General features: G+C 38.4%; 1 protein-coding gene across 2 annotated transcripts; it reads left to right on the top strand.

Annotated features, from left to right (window-relative positions):
* Positions 1–1,828: 1,828 nt before the first annotated feature.
* Positions 1,829–9,334, top strand: LOC111341179 (uncharacterized). 2 transcript variants are annotated; one of them, XM_022948128.2, is made up of 8 exons: positions 1,831–2,262; positions 2,712–3,016; positions 3,476–3,613; positions 4,008–4,133; positions 5,776–5,978; positions 6,387–6,515; positions 7,441–7,596; positions 8,485–9,334. In XM_022948128.2, the coding sequence occupies exons 1-8, from the start codon at positions 2,069–2,071 to the stop codon at positions 8,671–8,673; spliced, it is 1,440 nt and encodes a 479-aa protein (XP_022803863.2). In that variant the 5' UTR covers positions 1,831–2,068; the 3' UTR covers positions 8,674–9,334. The 2 variants fall into 2 exon arrangements, with proteins under 2 accessions (XP_088586167.1, XP_022803863.2); XM_088730041.1 differs by lacking the exon at positions 8,485–9,334 and having other exon boundaries at positions 1,829–2,262; positions 6,387–6,567; positions 7,441–7,592.
* Positions 9,335–9,665: the final 331 nt, after the last annotated feature.

Here is a 9,665-nt window from a genome sequence, read left to right as displayed (position 1 = left end):
TTTAAAGTTTTTAAGAATGATGGATTTAACTGAGTGGTTGTGAGGGTGAAATGTGAGAGTGAATGGAATGTGGTCGGAATCTTCCTTATGCGACGTTTGTAGCGCTAAATGTCCATCAATTAGTTGGGCGTGGTGGTAACCCGCTTGAACGACAGAAACAGGGTAACCACGTTTGTCGAGAAACTGGTACATTGACTCTGATTTGTGGTGGAAATCAGAGTCATCACTACATAAACGACGAAGTCTTAGAAACTGAGAAAAAGGAATGGAATTCTTAACGTGAGATGGATGCGAAAACGAATATAACAAGTAATTATGCGGGTCTGTAAGTTTGTAATACACACTAGTGCATAAACCGTTACCTTCAATTGAAACTTTGATGTCTAAAAAGGATAAAGAATTGTCAGAAATTTCCCAGGTATATTTCATAGCCGGGTGAAAAGATTTGACTGCGGTTATGAATTGAGTGAGCTTCTCTCTGGTAGAGGAGGTAGCACCGATACAGTCGTCGATGTAGCGACCGTAGCGTTCAGGTTTGGACCCGTTGTAAAGGCTGAAAAATTGATGCTCGACAAAACCTAGAAAAAGATTGGCATAGCTAGGTCCCATTTTGGTGCCCATCGCTACACCATTGGTTTGTTTGAAGAAGTTGTTTCCAAATGAAAAACAATTGAGTGTGAGCACTAGTTCTGCTAAGCGTAGTAGTGTTTCAGATTTAGGTTCCTTAACAGTACGTTGATCAAAAAATGTTCTTGAAGTCTGATAGATATAGAACGCGACCCAGTTGATTGAATTTGCAGATAGCTTTTCGGTTTGTCACAGCAGCAATGCAAATTTAGCTAACTAATTATGCAAAAAAATGCAGGAAATGAGGGTTATCTCATTGGGACCCTGTATCTTCCAGGGAATAAATATTTTGACCTAATATATTCACACATTTGATAACTCATGATACTTAGCATTTGTGCCAAGTTTGAGCCAAATCGGTGATTTAAGCTTTATCGCCCCTGCCCGGTTCTGCCCCGGTTTTCTCGTGGACACGTTCTTAATGAGCTAACAATGTACAGTCCAACCTCCATATGCGACCACCTCTCGCAAGCGACCATCTCTCGTTAGTGACCACCTCCCGTAAGCGACCACCTCTCGTAAGCGACCACCTCTCGTTAGCGCCCACTTTTTTAAAATACCAAACGTTTGCAAGGAAAATCACTTAAAATGGAATTCTTCGTAACCGAACTTCTCTCGTAAGCGACCAGTTTTAGATATGCTTTTCTATAATTTTCAATTGTTTTTCACCTCCTGTTAGCGACCACCTCACAGAAAATTGGCTTTATCTCTCACGAGCGAGAACTGAAAATCGTTTCATCAAATGTCGTAACTTGCAGTAACAAACGAGCCAATTTTCACGTGAATTTTCCTAAACGTTGTAATAATTTGTGAGATACAGAACAATCGCCATAGATCTTAAGATTTTTTTTTTTGCATAAGCCACTAAAATATATTACTATAGTATTAGATAAGAGCCGGCGAAAGGGTCCCGTCCTGACCTCTGGGAAGGCGGCCAACTCCCGTAAGCGATATCCACCAGTTTGTTTAAGCTGGTGTTCTTCTTCACCTGAGTGACTTACAAGTGCAAGCCGACAAGTAATGAGTAGCGAGTGACAATAAGAATGAGCAATAAAACAAAATGGTAAAAGTTGGAGACGTATGTGAAAAGGATAAAGCAGTTATTCCAAAATGTCATTTTAAAGAGAAGTCATGCGTTGAAATTACCTGGTGAAAACAATAATGGCCCACCAAACGTGTAAGGTTAGCATAAATAATGAAAACATTCAAGGTACTTAGAAAAATCTCGGTCATCAATATTTTTAGCATTTCCGGAAGCAATGAATAGAAACAAAATTTCTAAATGCAACTGGCCAATGGAAATTCAGTCAATAGAGCTTCAGATTCCTAGCTAACAAATCTTTCACAACAAACTACAAATTATCGTCGTAAAAGGTGTAATTGTCAATAGTTGGTTACCTCCATGTGTTAGCTTTTGTGCCCAGTTTTGCAAACGTTTGTCATGCTACATAGATTCGAAATTTGGTTCATTTTTATCCAAGTTGTTGCATTTCAAATGGGAGCTGGAGATTCCATATACGAAGACTTCAAAGTTAATTGGTGTCGCCAGAGGAAATGGAGGCTGGATTGGGAAGGTCTGCAAAAACCTTGTCAGAACCTTCATTATAGGAGACACGATGGACAACAATATCAAAGGTAACTCGCTATTGAAATACTTTAAGTGAAAGCCCCGTAGTTGAACACAAGGCCTTAAAATGAAAACTGATTAAAAGATCTCAGAGAGGCAGAGTCAAGGTTTTAACTCAAAGCTATGAGATGCTGAGTCTTTTGATCAGTTTACCAGTGTCACAGAATCTATATCCTAATTACAGATCTTTACTAAACAATTTATCCTGCTGAGTCTGAAGGAAAACAGGCCTAAAGAGAGACCCTCTCGAGGCCATTCGCCATCGCGTTTTAACAAACCGCCCTGCTCGCAACAATGTGATGGAGTGAATTTGGCATGGATGTTGCCCGTAGTTTTTGCTGACCACTGCAACCTTCAATAAAAATACTTCAGGCTTGAATTTTGTTCATATTTTTGACAAAATGAAGACAGATGATAACAATCCGTCTAAAACAGTGAAGATGATTTGCCGCTTCAGGTTGAAAACTTCTCCAGAAGACAGTGAAATATTTGATTTGCAAATCCGACCCACAGGGGAATACAGTCGGTTTTTCGTCCAGTCCCGCACGCATACTGCCCAGCGGAAGACATTTGGAGGGGACTCTTGGAGAGTGTACATTGAAGGACCCTCGCACCTTGCAGGGACCGTGTTTGATCATAATAATGGAGTATATGAGGTTTTGTTTCTGATAATGGAGCCTGGAGAGTATAAAATCAGAATGATTCTGGATTACACATTGTGTGATGGATTAATTGATCCTCCCATGGACTGGTTTAAAAATGGTAAGAAGCAGCTGCTCAAAACTAAAAAGAAAACGTATTTTCGCCAAAGACTTCTTTTTTTAGGTTAATAGGAGACATATCCTCCTAGGATACTTTAACATGATTATTTTTAAGATTTCTCGGTGTTCCAATTCTCCATTCTTGTGTCAACTCTCGATTCGTCTGTGCATGGCCACAAACGGAGTACTCTTTCCTCAAAAATTTATCGAGGTTTGAATGGACAACCTCAATGGACATGATCAAACCCCGCCATCAGCAGAATAAACTTATCTGTTAGTCGGTTCATTTATGTAACAATGAGTGGATCTGCGATCGACAAAATTTCTCACCAACCAAATAGTCTTTTAAATCACGCTAACGAGTTTCACGTGTTGTGGGAATGGAGCGATAGATAGAACTTCCATTATCTTATCTTTATCCTTTTTGCGTGTCGTTATTTTCTTTGTCGTTTATTTTCAGCTCACTGCTCAGGAAAGTTTCACAACTTTCTCCTCAGCAAGAATCTCTTTTCAGAAATGACTGAATATATCAACAAACCTCTGTTGTCTGCTAAAAACAAAAAACTTATTATTCCGTGGCAACGCCTCACAAACATGGGTACGTAAATTGAGAATACTTTTCTAACTATATTTTGAAATTTACTTCTGCTGCATATGGTGAAGGAATGAATATTGGACAAACAAAAATTTTACCTGCAGTTTGATTTTAATCAAGTGAAAGATACAAAATAAATCTATTTAAATAAAATTGTGCTAATAACAATACTGAGGGAAATCAATACGTAACTGTAGCCATATAACTGATGAAATTGAGATGTGAAATTGCGTTTTAAACGAAAGGGCAACTGCTCTCCCATTCATATTTTTCTGTCGCACAGCTCCTTTAAAAATATAGGTTTTGATGCCCATATATTCTTGTGAAACAAACTTTACCATAAGCCCAGTGTACCGTGACTGTCCATATATATATATTTTTTTATCATTGTTATTAGAGATTCAAAATAACATGCGCCAAGCTGACAAAGAATGTGATATTCAGTGTAACCTGGTGTGGGACGGCTTCGGTAGATGGGTGACTGGTTACAAATGGCTACCCTATATGAATTTTACAACAGAAGGTGAGCAAGCAGCATAATGAAGCAATTGAGAATAGCTCCAAAAAAACACCCTCGTAGACAACTCGCGCTCTGATTGGTCAAAAATAAATTGTATCTTTGCCTTTACACCCATACAAAACTGATACATCTTCCTTACCGTGAAATGGGGCCACAGTGAGAAAATTTAGTAAGGTCCTTGGATTTAAGAGAAACAAAGAGGACACTTTTAACTCCAAAAACAACAACGAAGATTAATTTTTTCTGAAATATCATAACATTTCTTAAAGAAGGATTCTGTTCAACAAACTAATTGCTCCGTTTTAGCCTTTGTTTTACGCTGCGTGGTTGAAATGAAAGAACTTCAGAAATTAAGGACTAGAATTTCCTAAGTTGGCAAGTTTTTGCTTCAAGAAATTGGTAGCGACAAACTTACTGGATTTCATTCAGATATTTATTCAAAATCTTATCTACTGATATGAAAAAAAAGCCAGTTGCAAAGTGAATGCGCACTCAAGATTTATGGCAATTCCGTTTGCTATTTTGATGGTTTGGTCGATTTTAAGCGTTTTGAGCAGTTTCTGTTAATTTTGAATAAAGGCTGATAGTTTCTAAAGAAACTGTTTGGGGCTGCGCTGGTGGGGGTAACGAAATAGTTTGGATGTATCATCAAAGTTGAAATGGTAAATTGGCCACCTTAACGATTACAAAAGCTGACGTTTCGAGCGTTAGCCCTTCGTCGGAGCGAATAGAGGAATTGTGGAATCTATTCGTTCCGACGAAGGGCTAACGCTCGAAACGTCAGCATTTGTAATCGTTACGGTGGCCAATTTACCCTGATTTCAACTTTGTTTATATATCCAAATTATTCTGTTAATTTTAACGAGGACTCCATGAAAACTCTAATCTTAGTTGAGGCAATAGGAAAAAAAGCTGGATGAAGGAAAATAGACAAAATAGTTTACCGAGAGTAAACAAAATGGCGGAACGGCTGTTCCTCGTAGTTTACAAGCTTTTCTCGTAATCTCTCAACATCCCGCGCGGTTATTACCCGGTAAACATAAAGAAAGTGTGGTTTATTCTTGAAAACGAGTGGTTCTTAACAGCCCTTATTTGTGGCTCCATTGGCTGTTTCAAATCAAAACTGTCCCTTTTTATCGATCTGATCACAAGTTATCAAACAGGCCAAATCAGACGGTTAAGCAGCCCATAAAAACCAAGCACTCTTAGCCATCAGCCACCAGCCAATATACTCAATTTCCAAACCAATGCTAACCGATTAAAATTAAGAAAACTTCTTCATTGAGCAGGTTGGAAGGTGCTTCTTGAACACAAACATTTATGAACAATAAGCATGTGTGTTCTTGCCTTTTTTACTCCTTAGTTTCTCTCCTGTTGCTATTGATACAGTTCACTGGTTATCAAACTTCTTGTCTTACAATTCAGGGGTAATCGTGCTCGTGATTTCAAATCAGCTTCGCGCTATGCGCTCTGCCAGTTTAAAATCGTTCGCCCGATTATTCCTGAATTGTACCCTGCTCAGTCCTGTTACCATTACCTATGAATTTTCGAAAATTTACAAAAACAACAAAAAGATCTCACCATTGTATCACTTTAAGCAAGAGATGAATCCTGATAAACACAATATGTTCGTCTTTGTCCACAGATTTCCCATATTTACAAAACAAATATAAACGTCAACACGATCACGCAGTTGGTAAAGGCGTATTTTGGGTATACGGTGATTCGCTGAGTCATTACTTCTACGAATCACTCACGTTTCCTACGCCGCGAAGCTTATGCTTCGAAGTATTTGAGAAATGCAATAACACGTATAACTGGATATACCCAAAAACACTTTACGAATTGGTAAGTTCTTGAAGAAAAGGAACTTTTAAAGGTGCTTCGAACTTTTTCACACAACAGCAATTATGATGTGAATCAACAAGAACCTCTCAGTAATTTTGGCGCGAAAGTATATCCAGAAGCTTTGTCTGCGGACAGACATACGAGCATCGATCAACAATATAGAAGCATCTTTTGTCACTGAATAGGTTATCGTGTTCATCCTTCGTTATCTTTCTTAGAGCCCTGGACCGAAAGTTTTCACACACCTCTCTAACAAAAATCATTATTTTGTGGGTTGAAAAATTGCTAGTGTTCTCTGCACAGTTTCGTTAATCTCATGTTTATCCTTTAACAGAAGCAAAACGCACTTCACTGAATATTTCCAATTCAGCACTGGATTTTTCAAGGCTTAATTTTTTTTTTCCACAGACAGAAACATGCGCTGAGGCCAACTTGGACGTTCCCAGAGTTTTAAGCTTTTTCCGTCAAGTGCTCTTTAGAAAAGATATGGACAAAGACAGTGCGCTGTTTTTAAATGCTGGAGCTCACTATGTGAAGGTGCTCGTTGGGAATGTTTCTTTTCAAGCTAGAATTGGAACTCGATTCCCAGGTTGATACATGCACATGCGATTAACACCAAACCAATATAGGACCTTTTTTTCGCTTATTACATTTCCTATTCCTTGGGGATTCTTATAAAGCGATCAACTCAACTAGGTTGAGTAGAGACATTCCTCGCTGAAGTAGTTGTTCCTTTGTATCGTGTGAATTTCTCGGACTGATTTTGGGCTATTTAGCTCGTGATTTTAGTTCATCTGCTTTGCACTCTACGTAATCCTTTCCGCGTCTGAGTAGAGCCAGCCGCATGAATCCAGTGGAAGCAAAACGCTATAAATTCGCTCCAAACCCCCAATCAACCCGAAATTCCACATGCACCAAGGACCATGATGTTGCTTTACGCTCGTGTTATTCACTAGAGATTAATTTTGCAATGACTGGAATGGGGTTTAACGCCGCCAATTCTAGCCTAAAGGTTTTCTGAGAGGCTTCGGATGAGGCGTTATTTGGATATTCCGTTATCAAAAATCTTTGGCAAAGCTTTCAAATTATCGTTCAAATCACTTCTCTTAGGGTAGGTGACTGCTGATTGCTCCTTATGACAAACCTTTGTACAGTGAATATCTTCACACTTAAAGTCAGCTATTTCTAATTGGACGTCAAGGGCGATTAAAACATAATTGTCTTTAACGTAATCTTCTTAATACCCGAAAACGAACTTTCAATCAGTGTTAAGGCCTTTTATTACTTTTCTTCAACGAAAGAATTCGCGTTCTGCAGGTTTCGCGGCTTCCGAAGGTTCCGCGGTTTGCTGATCCTCAGTTTAGAAACACTCCCGTATATCAAGTTTTGAGTTTGATGCAGAATTTAATTACTATAAAATAAAACAGTATCAGTCCACTAAAATCGCTTTGTTATTTCTTAGACAACAAGTTTCAAAGGCTATAAAGAGTTCATCACAGCACTGATATCCGAAATTAAGAGACTGTATAAGGGTAAAGCAATCTGGAAATCGACCACAGCCATCGATGTTCAATCCGCTGACGTTATGGGCGCCTTCCGCAGATTTATAACAAATCATGTATGTATCTGATGGTACTGAAATATCATATTCTTGTTGGTAATGGAAAATGCATTATTTATTTTTGATCAAAAGCTAATGGAGCAAATTTCGCCGAGAAGTGTGTGTAATGGCTATGGTCTCACCAAAGAACTGATTGTCAATTCTCACCTCTAGCTGCTACCGCATTTCCTTGGAAATTAGTTACGAGAACTTGGTGTTAGATCAAGATGTAAACTTCTGCCAGATAATTTTGAGTATTCTCATTATCTGTTCGCTCAATAACGTATGATACTATTAGAAGACGCTGCATGTTAATCACTTCTGGGAGTTAGACGGTTTATGAGTCATACGGAAGCCAAACACTGTTTTAAAGTATTTTTACCACATTGCTATTCAGCTGAGCCTTTGTATGCCTCCATCAGAGTGTACCTTTCTTTACTTTTTAACTCCTTATATTGGCCAATTTACAATTTCAACTTACTTGATATAACTAAATTACCTTGTTACCCCAACCGACGCAGCACCGCAGTTTCCAGTTTAGAAACTTACTCCCTTTATTCATTTACCTTCCTTTAGTTTTAGAGCACTGTTCGCCGCTAATAAGGCAATGCAGCTTAATGAGCGTTCTCCATTTTCCCAGCTAATTAAGCCTAGGGAAAGTGAACTTGTGTTTTAGATACACCTGCCGTTGTTCAAGCCCTTTGACATAGGGATTTCATATCCATAATTCACTTTTTTTATCGTTCTTTAAGTACTAAAAAAATTTAATCTCTTAGATTTGAATGTTCTCTATAAACTCGTCCTGTCTGTGTACCCCGGTGCATTCAAAACAGAAGCGCAACTTGTCTCATAGAACTAACGAATAGTGTAACTCTGCTTTTGACAATCTTTCTGTTCACTTTTCAGAGGATCCAACTGTACAATGCGTTCGCAAACTCAGCCATGTGTGCCGATGGCATAAGTGGTCTTGATGCGTATGCAATTAGTGCCTCATATCCACCAGGAACGAAGGATGGCATACACTACAATAGCGACGCATTTTTTCCGGTCATAGAGCAGTTAGAAACATATTTCTCGTTGTCTCAGTTAACGTGAGCGTGAAAAGTATTTATAAATTTATTCAGATACCCTCTAATTAAGATTCATACCTACCCCTAACCCTACAGGAGACGGGACCTCCATTTATTCGTCCCTATCCGAAAAGACTAGAATATCTAACCATTTCTTGATGTTATAGAAAGGCGGCATATTCTCCTCAATTATTTTAAGACCTTGAGTGTACCGTCTAAGCCCGTCCAAGACTCAGATCGCTGGCTGTCGAAGCCTCTCCAACTCTTTTTGCTTCGATGAACGTAATGACCACTAAAGTGGACGGGGCTTTAAGGCGCTATTCTTGTAAGATAGGCCATTCAGTCACCCATTACTGAATTTCGCGAACGAAAACCCCGATTTCGTTTGCCTCGAAGCAGCTTTAATTGCACCGCGTCAGTACTTTAAACGGAGAAAATCTACCTTTCTAACTTTTCTTACGACCTCTCTGATGGAGCTTTTTATTAACATATTATTTTGATAAGTTAACTCAGTAGGGACCTTAGCTATAAAGTAAATTCACGGGATTCAGTAGTGTCGACTGGACTGAGCTAGTGTTATCATTGCTGAGATAAAATCAACTGCTCGAATAAACCTTGCCTGTGTTTTTATGTGCCATTTATTTATTGTAAGAAAACTATGCATTAAAAATGCATTAAAAAATACACTCTCCTTGCGTTTTACAAAAATTTACCATGGTCGTAATTTCGTTGTATTCTGTTCCTCATGTAAGTCTGACGAGGTTCTTCGATCATCGAGATTCAAATTTATCATCAGCAATCGGAGTTTGGCGACAAATTAAGCGACATATCAGGTCTGAAAGTTGATTTAGAGCGTCTCAATGGAGTTAACCGTTAGACCGTTGTGCATGAGAATTGACAAATTTTATAAAAAAAAAAAAAAAAAAAAAAAAAAAAAAAAAAAAAAAAAAAAAAAAAAAAAAAAAAAAAAAAAAAAAAAAGGAACCTCAAAGAGATGGAAAGATATTGACCTTTTGC

This window comes from Stylophora pistillata, chromosome 8 (assembly GCF_964205215.1).
Source record: "Stylophora pistillata chromosome 8, jaStyPist1.2, whole genome shotgun sequence".
Classification (NCBI taxonomy): domain Eukaryota; kingdom Metazoa; phylum Cnidaria; class Anthozoa; order Scleractinia; family Pocilloporidae; genus Stylophora; species Stylophora pistillata.
This window is presented reverse-complemented; position numbering and strand designations above follow the sequence as displayed.

Excerpts from the sequence above, each read along its gene's own strand:
- LOC111341179 (XM_022948128.2), top strand. The coding sequence starts at position 2,069 with ATGCTACATAGATTCGAAATTTGGTTCATTTTTATCCAAGTTGTTGCA. Across the intron at positions 3,017-3,475 it reads CATGGACTGGTTTAAAAATG|CTCACTGCTCAGGAAAGTTT; the intron begins GTAAGAAGCAGC and ends GTTTATTTTCAG. Across the intron at positions 6,516-7,440 it reads CTGGAGCTCACTATGTGAAG|ACAACAAGTTTCAAAGGCTA; the intron begins GTGCTCGTTGGG and ends GTTATTTCTTAG.